We start from the raw sequence: 14196 nt of genomic DNA on the forward strand, positions 1-14196 counted from the left end.
TTACTATTAAATAATTAACTTTACTACCAAATTATTTGATCAGATGCTTTTAATTTTCAAATTAAAAGCCCCTCAAAACCACACTGTCATATATTTGAGATTTGAAATAATACTTAAAAGCCACTTAACCAACTATTAGTGCTGAATAGCTCTTCAACATGCCACTCCATGCTGAAATCTCAGTGGGTCATGAGTGCCTGAGCCTGTAATCATATCGTTAGGATTTAGAATCAAGTATCTTTATCATTTCAGTTTCACAGTGAGGGCTAAAGATCAATTCTATAATGGCAGAAAAATCCTAAAACAGTGCACCATTGTAATCGCTTTGGATTATGGTTCTCAACAATAATCTCTCTGTTCAAATGTAAACTGAAGTCAAAGTAGCAGTCATTTTTAAAAATTGTTTTGACCCCAGAATACATTATGTTGGTCTAGATTTTCCACCTAACTGGATTTGCTGGTGAAGCTGCTCCAGAGGATTGTGGTTGTTCTACCAAGAAGACTGCTGCTTAAATCACTGCCGTGGTTCTGATTTTTGTTGTGTGGTGAGAATGTAGGTCTGGTGTGAGCACACCTCTCAGCTGAATGTGTCTAGTTTTATGGTTTTTGGTATTAACACCACTTTACAAGTCAGAATATTACAGGTTTACAGGAAATGAGGTTGGGTAGGAAGGAAGGTGTTTGGTTTCACTCACTGGAAATAAAAGTGAAAGTAGAACAAGATGTCCAGATAATATGTCTGTCAAGTAGAGTATAACCTCGTTTTCCGTTCAACTGCCAGCATTTTCTACCATCAGCAGAGGATTTATCATTAGCTCTGCTGGCTCAATTTAGATTTGTTTTCTTAATAAAGCTGTTCATGTTTTGACAGCATAGTAATGTAGCATGATGTGCCATAAATGCCAGCTATTCAAATTCCAGAGACTGTTTTGATTTGTGAATGGCTTCAGTTGTTTTGAATGCTCTATTCATATGGATGTCTTTACAGCCACTCATTTTATAAAACTTCCATTGTGTAAAGCCCTTTTCTGTTAATTATTGTACGTGGCTGATCAAAAAGTACAACCACCAGCCTGCTGGACCAACAATCTGGCAAACATGGAGAAGGTCTCTTGTGTTATATGTGTTATGAGCAGAACAAGGCCTTGAAATCACACCTTCTGTATTTCCCCTCCCACTGTGAGACTCTCATCGAGCCTCATGAGAAGCTGCAGGCTTTAAAAGCACAGGCCTTTTCACTACATAGAAGAGGGAGTATGTAAAAAGCATTTGAGATCCCTGGAGCTGCTCTCCAGGATAAACCTGACATTTCTGTGTCAGTTCTGTACTGAAGCAACAATACAACGCTCGGACAATATCCCTATAGAGGCTGAGCACGGATGGAAGGAGGAAGAAATGGAGTGAAGAGAAAAGGGGATCAAATGAGAAGTACAGCAGATGAGTGAAGAGCGTGAGCAGGACTTTAGGGAGATCAGTCAGTAGAACTCTCTTAAACAAGAGGCACAGAAAGAAAGTGGCAGACAGCATGGAGATCTGCACGGTCTTAATACAGAAAAGCAAGGCTGAGTTCATGAAACTCACTGAAATGAAGCAGGACAAAATAGAGTCTGGATGAAAGCTTTCTAAAAGAGAGGTGCGGAGTTCTGTCCACAGTGGTCAGAGTGTGGAAAGTGTCTCTAGAGTTGTGGTTCAACTAGACAAGGCACTTAGTAGAGGGCTGGAAAAGCTGTATGCATATTTGAAGCACCTATAGGATCTATCAGTACATATCTGGTTGTACTTTGTAAGTGTTTTCTGTACAGTGGAAACCTCTTGTGATCATATCCATCTGGGTCAAATTGATCTCTCTAAGCAGATGGTCATTAAGAATTGTCTGATTCCAGCATCTTAAATGTGAATATTTTCTGGTTTCTTTACACCTCTGTGAAAGTAAACTGAATATCTTTGGATTGTGGGCAAAACAGAGTTTAGGGAAACACTGATCAACATTTTTCACCATTATATGGCATTTTATAGACCAAACATTCAATTAATTAATCAGAAAATAATCAACAGTTTAATTGACCATGAAAAAAAAATGTTAGTTGCAGCTCTACTTTCTTTTTCCATCATGATTTCAATGTACATGCAGAACCAGCCTCAAGTAGCCACCTACAAGCTGACAGGTTACCATGAGGCAAATTATCATGGGAGTAAAGTTAAAAAAATGAAGAAGTCTAGTGTTAAAATTGTTTTCTATTTGTTGTCATGTATGAAAAGACCCAAAATGAACACCAGAAGCAGACTACTTGATTAATATAAGCAAATTTTTTTAAACAGCATTGGTATAGGAATTATTCTGTTTTAAGCTTTTGATACATGTGTTGATTGAGCACAATAAGTGGTTTCCACAGTGTATGTTTGTGTATCTAATATTTTATAGTTTTGTTTCTTTTGTGGTAGGTGATTGCTGTTTATCTAGTAGAAATTACAGAAAGAAGTTGCTCGGCGTGTGGCTTATTTGCAATTTAGATTTAAAATACAGAAAATATGTGTTGGCAACATAAGATGAGGCTTATATTTAGAATCAGTTCTGCTCAGTGACTTTATGTGCACCTTCAGCAGAACTAAGAACTAAATGATAGAAAGGCTAAGAGTGGGTGTGAAGATAAGCACAGCAGTACCTCGTTCTGTCACAACACGGACACTTTAAGAATTCAACGAGAGGATGATTTTCATTTGTTTGCATACATTTTATGATCATGTCTGCTCAGATGTCTGTGCTAAAAACAGCATACAGTAATAAAAGGTTTAAAACATTGGAAAGATAATGGAGTTTTACAGCAGGACACAGTGAGATTCCTTTGCTCAGTCACAGTCATGTCAGAGGGAGAGGGGTACACAATAATTAATCAGCCGATAATCGTCCGGGGTGACGTCAAGGCTTGACCTACTTTTGACAACCAGGAGGTTGTGACTGACAGTTGATGACTGCATTACACAACATGAAGGTGTGTTCACATTATGTACCATCTTTGGCGTCTATTGGAAATTGTGGACAAACAAAGCTGACAAAATCCAAAACCAAAGAGTGTTGCAGCTGAGCGCTCGCAATGCAGCACAACTTCTTTTCACACCCACCGTCCGCTCCTTTCATCTCCTCCATGTCCTCTCCTTCTCTCTGCCTGTTTCTCTTTCATCCTCCTGCCTCCATTTAATTCTCATACCTTCCGTCTCTCGTTTTGTTTTCTTTGAAGTGCTTCTTTATTCAGGGACACCCTCTCCATCTCCGCGTCTCTATGTCTCCCTACCCTGCCTGTCTTGTTAGGCTTTGGGATCTCTTCCCAAAGCACATTTTTTTTCAGGTCAATGTCAGTTTTGTTCTATTTTTTTCTCGCATGCATTACCGAGAGAACAGCAGCGAAAGACATTGCAGTGTGTCGACGCAGACACACACACACACACCATGCTGCTTGGTGTCGGGGAGAAGCTGCTGCAGCATGTGTGTCTTTTTAAAGGACCCTTGCTGTAGTCGAGCAGTGCAGTGCTCATCATCCACTAGCACAGCCATCTCTCCTCTCCTCTCGCTCCTTCCTTTCCTTTCCTCTCCTCTCCCACTCACCCCTTTCTTCTTCACACTCTGTCCCTCGTTCCTCTCGTCTTTCACACGGTCGTCACTTCTCAATCATCACTGTTCACTCTGTCCACCTACACACATGTTGTGCTGCTAGTTGTGTCAGGGTTAAAGCCCTGAGTCAGAGGCGTGAGTCATCAGTGTTGCTGTAGTCAGAAGAGGGGGATTCTCCTCTTTTTTGCCTTGCTCCTCCTTCCTATCTCACTCCACCTGGACTTAAACCGGGAGAGGAATCATTAGCGTGAGTCATGGTGCCCTGCTAGTGTGTGTTTGTGTATGTTAGATCATATGGGATATACCTGTTTGTGTATGTATTGTTTTCAAGTAATTCTAAAGCTAAACATGTCTCTTTTTTTGTTTTCTGTATTTATGAATGCAAATCCTTGTGTGTGTGAATGGATCCTCGTATGAACATTGATGTATTTGTGTGTGTGCACAGGCTGGTTCGGGGTCTCCGACCATGGCTGCAGCCATCCAGGACTTCCAGAGGTCGGAGTCAGACCGACTCAATGAAGTCAAGGGTCACCTGGAAATTGCCTTATTGGAGAAACATTTCCTACGTGAGTATGAACACACATGCACAAGCACACACTCAAAACACCAGGCCTCGACCAGATTACATTGTCAGCCACTTTTGGTCTCCTTTTAGAGGTTTACACTTAACATAGATTGCACTTCAAATATATAAACACTCATTGGCTACATTTACATGGACAATATTTCTTCAATTTGATAGAAATCATTCTGATTATAAATTCCAAATTGATTGTTTACATGGACAATAAATAAAGTGATCCAGTGAATTGGGGTTTACATGCTTCATAGCATTTATCAGAATATGGGTTAACTTTTTGACGTGCACAGTCTGGTTCTGCCTGCTGTCAAAAGTCTAATCTCCTGGCAATATAACAGAAGAAGAAGAAAAAGTGGTTCTGCCTGGTAAATTTCAAGAGGGGAACAATATTCATGTCTTTTAATCTTTTAATGTTTCTAACCAGTTGTGTTTTGCTACCACCATATTTCTGTTCCTCGCAAAAACTTGTTCATAAGACATCGCCTACCCTTACGTGGGGCAGACATACACAAGAAGAATATATTTATTCCAACCTAAGAGAGAAACGTTAAGAATAAGCATTAACATGGTTATTATTTTTCTGTTGAATGGATTATGAAAGATTTTCACTAACCCTTTCAACCCTTTGAAAATTCCTTCTGATCAGGCCAGTCTCTTCTGACTGAAGTGGTTACCCAAGACACTTTTATGGTGATTGGGCTCTTATTGGGATTATTTGTTGAGTATTAGGGCCCATGTAAATACAGCTATTGAGACCTCAAAAAATGCATTTTATTCGCTCTGTTGTTGGCTGTATAGACAAAATTTTTGCTTGTAGCTCATTGGGTCATGCTGTTGCTTAAAGTGAAAAGTTATCACAAGTCTGTGTGTGTGCTGTTCAGTGATCAAGTCACAAGTTGCCTTGTAACCCTCAAATTTCACTTAGAGATATCCAATACCCAGAATCCCTCTTGTCAGCTCCCAGAGAAAAGTCTTGAACTTGTGGCACTCAGCTCATGTTTATACAGTATGTGTAGGTGGTGAGATTATTTGCAGCCCCAGGAGCACAGAAGCAGCAATGAGGAAAATGTGTGAATTCAGTATCTTGCAGTGGTGACTTTGTGTTGTCGAGATACTGCCTCTTTCTACAATTTTATATCTACAGTGCTGTTCAGTTAAATGCAAAATGGAGCATGTAGCAAGAAGCCTCCTCTTTTTGATGAGAATGTCGTGTGGTTAAACTCAGTTGTAGGTGAAATGAAAATTTCTCTTTGGCACTTACTGATGTCTTCTTTATTCAGGAAAAAGGGACTTCATTGTAACAATGTTTTTTGGCAGGGATACATGTACAGTTTTCACTGTCATTAGCTCTTGTTCTTTGACTAATGCATTTACTGTAGGTTGCTTTGAAAGAAAGCATCTGAATCAAATCTTAATGTGTGTGTTAACTTTACACCATAAGCATCCTGTGGTGTAAAGCTGCTTTTTGGTTTCACGGTCTTACAGGAGATTGGTTTTGTGTATCGCTCTTGGTTGCTGTGTCCAACTTCTAACAGACTGGCAGACTATTATATGCTTATTATAATATTATATGCTTATTATATGAAAGAGTGATGTCTTGCTCAACTCAACCTAAAAGTTACAATACACAGTTTTATCTGTAAGTAGCATTCAGTTCCACGGTTTTATCTGTGTTATCATGTTTTACCCTGAAAACTTAGAATAGCTCAGCTACCTGATCTCTATAAAAGCTTAAACCTATCTCATATGTTTACAGAACAAAGTCAGCTGTAAACAATGAGAGGATACAAACCAACACACAAAGCTGATTGGATTTAAGATAACTATATAATCTGATATCTAGAAGGAACAATAATATCTGTAAAATCCTGTTTTGCTAACTGTATGTTAGCAACCCTGAAATTACACTGGAAGCATAATGGAAGCAAACAGCTGCTGAGTTAAAGTTAATCAATTTACCATGCTGCATCAGAGAGGCACACTGAGGTGAAGCATCAATGAAGCAGCACTGCATCCTCAATTTCCATACAAACCTCTGTGTTTCTTTGTTTCTTTCTTTCTTTTATTCAGTTATTAATTTGTTGTTGGCACCATAGTTATTCTTGCTATGTACAGTAGAATATCTGTAGGGATTTAACAAGAAGCAAGATTGTCAAGTTGTCAGGCACATCCGACAGCACTGACCACATGCTTTACTGAAGAAAATTTATCTTGGAAGCCTGCGTCAGGCTAGTTTGTTGCTCTAAATTAAATTAAATCACTGCTCTCATTTTTTCTTATTAACAGTGGATCAAATGACTTATGTAAAAGGGGTCACACAAAGGGATGAAGCCACTCCATATTGTCCCCTCACTCTGTAGTTCCCCTACAGTTCTTGAACAACTTCACTGTTCAACCTAGTTTCAAGTGGCCGTTTTCAGCAAAAACGCAACTGTATCTTACCTGCTCAGCACCAAACAACGGGAAGACAAAATTAGCGACTTGCTGGTGAACAAAGTGGAGCATTAGGAGCTAAAGAGTCAGATATTTTGTTCAGGAGGTGTTCAAGAGAAAAAATACTTGAGAATATTATATTCAATTTCTGCCTTCTTCTTCCAATAAATTCCCATTAATTTTACACACTGAAGTTTTAGGGAAAAAAGAAAAATCAAGTTCATATGAATTCAAGCTAATACATGATTTGTTCAAATTGATTTGTCCGCAACTCATACTTATTCCGCAATTTGTTGTAGTGAGGTTACACTGACTTTGCTCCCCATTCAAGAAAACAAGGACACAAATTATGACTCCCTTTCAATGTGCTGCTTTTTCTAGTGGAACTCTGATGGACCTAAATGTTCTGCTTCTGTTACTGCTCCAGCATAGCTTAAGGGTGAGATAAAAATAGTAATTCTTTGCAGAATGTATAGCAGTTTTCAGTTATGTATTCACTGTCTGTCTGTGTACTGTAGTGCCAAAAGAAGTGAGGGTAGGGGAAGAGTGAATGGTTGATGCACCAGAGGCAGGCAGAATGAGAGAAAGCAGCCTGATTCATTGACAGAAAACAAAAAAGCCAAACTCTATGATGCTTATACTGAGTCCGCCCACTCAGCTCTCACACTTTTACAAGCTAACCTGGTATCCAGTGACGGGTACTGGTTGTCCTGTACTGTGCAGGACGTCGACAGTCCCAGTGTGTAATGGACTGTGAAGTTTTTTCCCCCCTGCTTTTTGACTGTGTGTCTATTAGAGAGAGGGTGAGAGACAGGGAGAGACAGTGTGAAAGAGAATACCTCAGGCTATGTCCTCTCCCACAATGCCTGTGCCTGAGCTGGATTCATTGTCACCCCGTCAGGACGCTAACTAGATGAGCTCTCACTTCATGGACATTTCTTCCTTCACGTTTGCCCTTTCCTTACTTCCTCCCTTTTTTCTCCCCCCTCCCTTTCTTTAAAACAAAATCCTCTAGAGCCATCATTGCCTTTTCCTCTCCATCCCGCTGAGCTGCTCTTTCAGTCAGCCTGCCATTCCCTGCTCTTCTTTTCTAGATCAGTCTCAGCTCTCTCTTTGCTAATTTATCCCCTTCTCTTCTTTTATCATGCTTTTGATTTCCCTCTCTGTCTGTCTGGCTCAGTCATATGATGATCTGAGGTTCTTCTGAAATCTGACAATCTAACACACATTCCTGCACCTAAAAACTCAAGCAAGTGACAGTTTCATGAGCTCAAAGAGTTAAGAACAGAAATGTAACCCAACTAAGATGGCAGCCACTTGATATTTTGTAGGGGGACTCCGAGGGGGAGGAACCTTTATACATGTTGCCTTCTGTTGTCGATTGGGGAAAAGGGTAGTGATACCTCTGGGTAATGTTGTTGATTCTTCCAACATTACCTAAAGCATTTCTATTCCCTCTGCTTTCTTGTAGCTGCATGCTGCTTTTCCCCTTCCCTTCACACTCTCTGGTTAACCATTTCACTCATGCCTGTCAATCTGTGGTCCTATCCCAGGCTGATGTAATTGTACTTCAGGGAACACTGAAGCATGACAATCCATTAGCACCTAATGGAGTCGTGAGCTCTCTGCCCTGCACTCAAATTATTGTGTATTCTATTTCTACTATTTTCCTTTGCACCTTATTCCGCTTTCCTGTGCTTTATGCAGTCATTGTACAATAAATAATGGACTGCTGGATGTAGTCCAGCCTGTGATAAAAAGACCTATATGAGTGTGCATCATTCATATTTTCAGTTATGTGAGAAGACATAAAAGCCGACTTACATTTTTGCACACATTTTGTCGTTAGTTAAAGCTAATAAGATTAGTGGGGTGAAACAAAAGTTTCCTTGTAGCAGTACATTATGGGTTTATGTGTTGGATAATGGCTTTTCTGGACCATAAGTAATATAGGAAATAGCCTACTGTGGGAAGTCGAGGCTGAGGTAAAGATACAATTCTTAAGATTTCAGTCTTGGTTGATTTGATGACACCTGTGGTTGCAAGTCCCAGTGCTTGCTGCCCTCAGAATTCTGGGAAATATAAGAGAAGAGCAACTGGTTTATGTGTTTACAACAGACAAACAAACTCATTGTTTTAGTAAGGAAGCTAGTCCGTGATTGGCCTTTTTCCATCATGCCATGATGACTAACTGTGATATGATTTCATTCTGTAAATGGTGCAAGTATTTTCCCACATAACAGCAGGGAACAATAGCGTTTACTACCTGGCTGAGGAGTTGTAGGTGTGCAGCCTGTCGCCTACTGTTCTTCATTTGACAGCTCACTGTGGCTGCTCCTTCTTGTTCCATTACTCCCTGCAATATTTAAAGCTGACCAGCTGTCAAAAAATGCTGATAATGACTATTGTCTTGTTTTGTAGATCCATTTTTGATGAACACTTGCAGTCAAAGCTAACCACTGCGTAGGGCAGGGTGATATGGCTTATAGGTCCTTAATATTTTCTCTAAAATAACATGTACCATAAATTCTCAAATAGTGCAAAATATGATGATCTAACACATAGCTGTAGTTCAAACCACTCATATACTGACAAAATTGAGTATTACAATATTTTTGATCTAATCCCTCTATCAGCAGCAGCAATATTGAAGTGTTAACTATTGATGCATTCATGAAATATAAACACAACACGTAAATAATCATCAGTAATGTGGATATAATCACTTAGTGTATGAAGGCAAATAATAGAACAGTTAGGAGAGTCTGGTAAGTTCAGAAAATTACATCACTGTCCTGTAATTCAGCCTTTAAAACCAGGAAAAGACAACTAGGGCTGCAACTAACGATTATTTTAATAGTTAATAAATTAATCCACAATTTCTAGATTAATCAGTTTATCATTGTTTGCTTATAAAATGTCAGAAACAGGTGAAAAATGTTGTTCAGTGTTCCCTAAAGCCTAAGGTGATGTCCTCAAAAGTTTTTATGTTAAAAAATTGCTCAGACTAATAAATTGATAATCAAAATTAAGTGATTAATTTAATAACTAATTAATAGTTAAAGCTCAAAAGACAACACTTAGGCCATATCATGATATAACAATATCCATAATCTAAGACGATATCTAGTGTCATATCACAGTATATATACATATATATATATATATATATATATATATATATATATATATATATATATATATATATATATATATATATATATATATATATATATATATATACATATATATATATATATATATATATATATATTTCCCTACCTCTGTGTAATGCATATCCTGTGACTGCTTCACAGTAAAAGCCACTTCAGGTTATGTCACTTTACAGGCATTAATGTAAAGCTGCCACAGTAGGATATGTTGGGATTGCATGAGCATTAGCTTACTACAGCTCTGACACAGTTTTAGGTGAATGAACAGTGGGACCAGTGTGTAGGCTTTAGTGGCACCTTGTCTCTTCTTCTATATCCTGCCAATAAATCCCTGTAAATCTTCTACACTGGACCTTGAACAGTGAGTCTCTTGTCAATGAGACAGAATTACGGACAGTAATGCTGGATTATCTGTGTGCATCATTTTTTGTGAATCCCTTCTGTAGGTGGGCAAGTTGAATCCATTGAAGGAATGGCGGACTCCACCACTAACAATGAAACCTACTTCTGTATAAAGACTTGGAATGACTATTACAGAAAAATGTTGAGCATAAATAGTGAGAATTAGAATCAGAGTTCATTCAGAGTTAAATATTTTTGAAACTCGGGACTTTTGGTCTGACAAAACAAGCCAGAGGATGTGAAAATGACACCTTGGAATCTGGTAAATCATGATGTGTGACTAAGACTAAATAAAATAGATTAATCAATAATGGAAATTATAGTTTGCAGCCCTATATCTCTCATGGTTCATGTAGAGGACAAGTTCATCATTGAAAGGTCACCATCAGCACATCTTGCTTGTTAATTTTAAGTTGCTCTAGATGAGACCATCAGCTCAACAACTAAAATATGAATGAGTTCCAGTTTCACCGCTGCTAGATTTTTAACTCCTCCTCTCCCCCTAGAGATGATTTCAGTTTACAGTTCAGTTTTAAGTTGTGTTTTTTTCCATTGGGAAGATAAGAAAATGGTTTTGCCTTTTACTTTCCCAGAGGAAATGGACAAAAATGGCGTGTTAGGAAATGGGACCAAAGTAACCGAGACGCATCATTGCAAACCTTGAATTGTGCGTTGGTTTTGCGTGTATTCCTCTAATGGTGCATCAGCATTTAACCCAAGAAATGATTTGGGCTTCCTGGATCTCTTTCACACTCAGTGAACTGAGTGTAGGCGTATTCTTTCTGTCTTTCTCTCTGCCACTGACGTCTTTCTCACTGCTGCCTAAAATAAAGCCGGGGCCCACGCTCTACGCCAAAACAAACACACTGCTTAAGTATATTGTCTCCTGCCTTCACAGGCATGAGTTTCCATTCCAGATGGTGTGTGTGTGTGTGGATACAATGACCCAAGCCTTTTCCTTTGGCATTTGTTGTCATTGACCATAGCTATTCTGAGGGCACTTAATTGGTTAATTTGTAACTATGCTTCCGGATGCAAGATCACACAGAAGGAGGCTAATGGTTTCAGTTTTTTTTTATTATTCTCCGTCTTCTCTTTTTATGTAGTCCTTCTTCCTCTCATCAGTTTCCTTCTGTCATTTCTCTCCCCTCCTTCCGTTTGTGTGTGCGCGCACGCACGCACACACACACACACACACACACACACACACACACACACACACACACACACACACACACACACACACACACACACACACACACACACAACAGACTAATCAGATTAGTTCAAAGGGCTAGCAGTGTCACTCAGTCTCACTCTGTCTTTTTTATGTTTGCATTGTTGAATAAATGCATAAATATGTGTATTCACCTCTTCCTACCAAAACCAAGTAGAGTGCTGCAGTAGTCTCTTAAGTCTGTCGAGTAAACATTACATGTTGTGTGTGTAAGCTTCAGTTATTCAAATAGTAGAGGTGGTTCACTCAAATAACAACTACTGTCTTCCCACATAACCCCACTGATAACTAGCTGTGGAGCTAGTTTTGATTTAATTTGTCCAGGTTTTGAGACATCTGGTGCCACCTCAATACAACAAATTGATTCTTTTTTGGGGTGCAAATCTTTGAAAAATTACATTTGGGAAAAAAACCCCACAATGTGTGTCTTTTCTGAGACTTTCTGAGGCTGTTGATAGAAGGGCAGGATAATGTTGTTGGCACTTAAGGTGTGTATCATTGCTTAGAATCATTAAATATTGTACAAAGTGAGCTACTTTTAAATTCAATAACACACTAATAAATATAAAAGAAAGAAAAGACCCTACTCCAGACCACACAAGCAGTGGCCTTGAAGCTGAAGATCATGATCATACTAATGTTAATATGATCAAGTTTTAACTTAAAATAAAAATGTGAGATTAAAATGGATGTCCCCAAGGGGATTAATACGATTCTTCTTTAAAAAAAAAAAAAAAAAAAGTGAAAGAAACTGAATCCAACCTAGTGCTAGCATCATGTCTGGCCATTAAAGGCCATCTTACTTGCATATGACAATTACATTCCAGCTGCATGGGCAATATCACAAAATAATTTGTCAGCTCTCAAATTTCTCTAAACTGTTTATACAATGGCAGCTATCCCATTAACATGTCTTTGTACTGTATTAGGACATTGTCACCAATGTTGCATATCAGTGAGCAAGTGAGCATTGTTTATTCTGCAGAGCTCTGTAGCAGAAACCACAGAAAAACACAAACACAATGGAGATGTAAATCATTATGTGTTTTATCAGAAAAATGCAGTGTATCTGCAGTGTGCTTGTGTGCATGTGTCTCTAAAGTGACCAACATGAGAATATATGGATGTATGTTTCTGTGTGAATTTGTTTGTCTTTCTCAGCCCTCGCATACTACACACCAAAATGTACAGTGAGCACTCTGAGAACCTGGTTTCTTTGAGTGATAACCCTGTGATCGTTCTATGATTATTACAGTAATGGATGTGAAAACAGGGGGATATATCAACTAGAATATGTCCCATGGGTGACCGAGCTGAGCTGAACTGACCCTCCTGCTTGAGGTAAAATGGCAGAGGGTTGTGCCAGTTGAAATTGCCTCATGTAATTATATGAGCAGGCCTAATGTGCTCAGGTTTTATTGCTTCCTTTCTCTGTCTCTCCTTAGTTCTGTCTTGCTTAAATTCCCTTTCATTACAGCCTCCAAACGCCTTTCTTTCTTTGCCATTGTGTTCTCTTTTTTGCCTCTCTCTTTTACCTACTTTTTATTCTTGGCTAGTTAATATCTCTAGCTTTTTCTGTCTGTTTTTACATTACAAAAGACCTCGTTTGTACTCTGAGCTGACAGCATATTTGCAAGCTAATAAAAAACACAAACACATGTAGCTGTGGAATACACAAGCCAAACAGATAATCACCCAGAAGCACAGATGCACTGGACATTTTTTCTGTCCATCCTGGTCCTGGCACGCTCAAGTGTGTACATGTTTGCACTGCTTCTGTATTCTCACATTGCACTGTGTAATAGACATGTCCTGCTCTATTTGGATTTATCGGTTACCTCTACTAGTTCAATAACATTTGAGAGAACTAGCTGTGTTTGTGAGAGTTAGACAGAGGCTACCCTGATTTGAGGTCACGTATTGAAGGTCACTGCGGGGGAGCAGACCAGGCTTTGTGCACTACAGTGACTGGCTGATCAATACAGTGTCCTAGCTGCTGTCCTACTTCTCGCTGGGCAGTGGAGCATATGCATAAAGGTACACACAAGCATGCACAATGCTGCAGCAGCATAACTGAAAGCTAGTGTAATCAGAGATGAGTTATAGGTCTGTAATGCAATGTGATCTTTACAGTACCACCTGGTACCACCAGTGCTGGGAAACCATCTGGAATAACTAGTACATCTCAGTTGCAAACAGACATTATGAAGTGTCTTATTCACCACCAACAGATATTAGAAAAGTGATATATTGATTAATGAGATATTAAGAATCCTGAGATATAGTGTGCAGACTGTCCTTGATTGGCAGCTCCATCTCCTTTTCTCTTCTGTGAATTTGGTTCTGCCTGTCAGTGTCAGTAGTGATGTTCCAATTAGGTCCACACTGATACTAGATTGAAATATAAAACTGAAAGATAAATAAAGGCTTTTATGCCAGAGAATATAACACATCGTTATCGATATACCAATACAGACCAACATAGCTGTGATAGGCCAGTATCAGCCAGATGATATCAGCCAGCTGATATATACTGGTCTGGATCTAGTTCCAGTACAATTCTTCTCTTTCCTGATGCTGATTCCGATACCTGAACTGTGCATTTTTGATATCAGAGCATTAAAAAATACAGTGTCTGTATTCACAGTTCAGTAACAGAGATTATGGTCCATATATACACAAGGTGTTACAGTTTATTAGTCAGTCAGTAAGGAACTTAGTCATTGATGTTGGTAATGTCACGTAATTGTCATGTCATAGCAGG

The 14196-nt window shown here is 39.0% G+C and overlaps 1 protein-coding gene across 2 annotated transcripts in view; it reads left to right on the top strand.

The window, feature by feature from the left end:
- The window catches only part of gramd4a (GRAM domain containing 4a), a 58490-nt gene that overhangs the window by 16764 nt on the left and 27530 nt on the right, over nucleotides 1-14196 (top strand). For both annotated transcript variants that reach the window (XM_084711191.1, XM_084711192.1), the window contains exon 3: nucleotides 4053-4173. In XM_084711191.1, the coding sequence (XP_084567317.1) occupies nucleotides 4053-4173 (121 nt within the window). The remainder of the gene's footprint in view (nucleotides 1-4052; nucleotides 4174-14196) is intronic.

The sequence above is a fragment of the Lutjanus erythropterus genome, chromosome 22, assembly GCF_056507025.1.
Source record: "Lutjanus erythropterus isolate fLutEry1 chromosome 22, fLutEry1.hap2, whole genome shotgun sequence".
NCBI lineage: Eukaryota > Metazoa > Chordata > Actinopteri > Lutjaniformes > Lutjanidae > Lutjanus > Lutjanus erythropterus.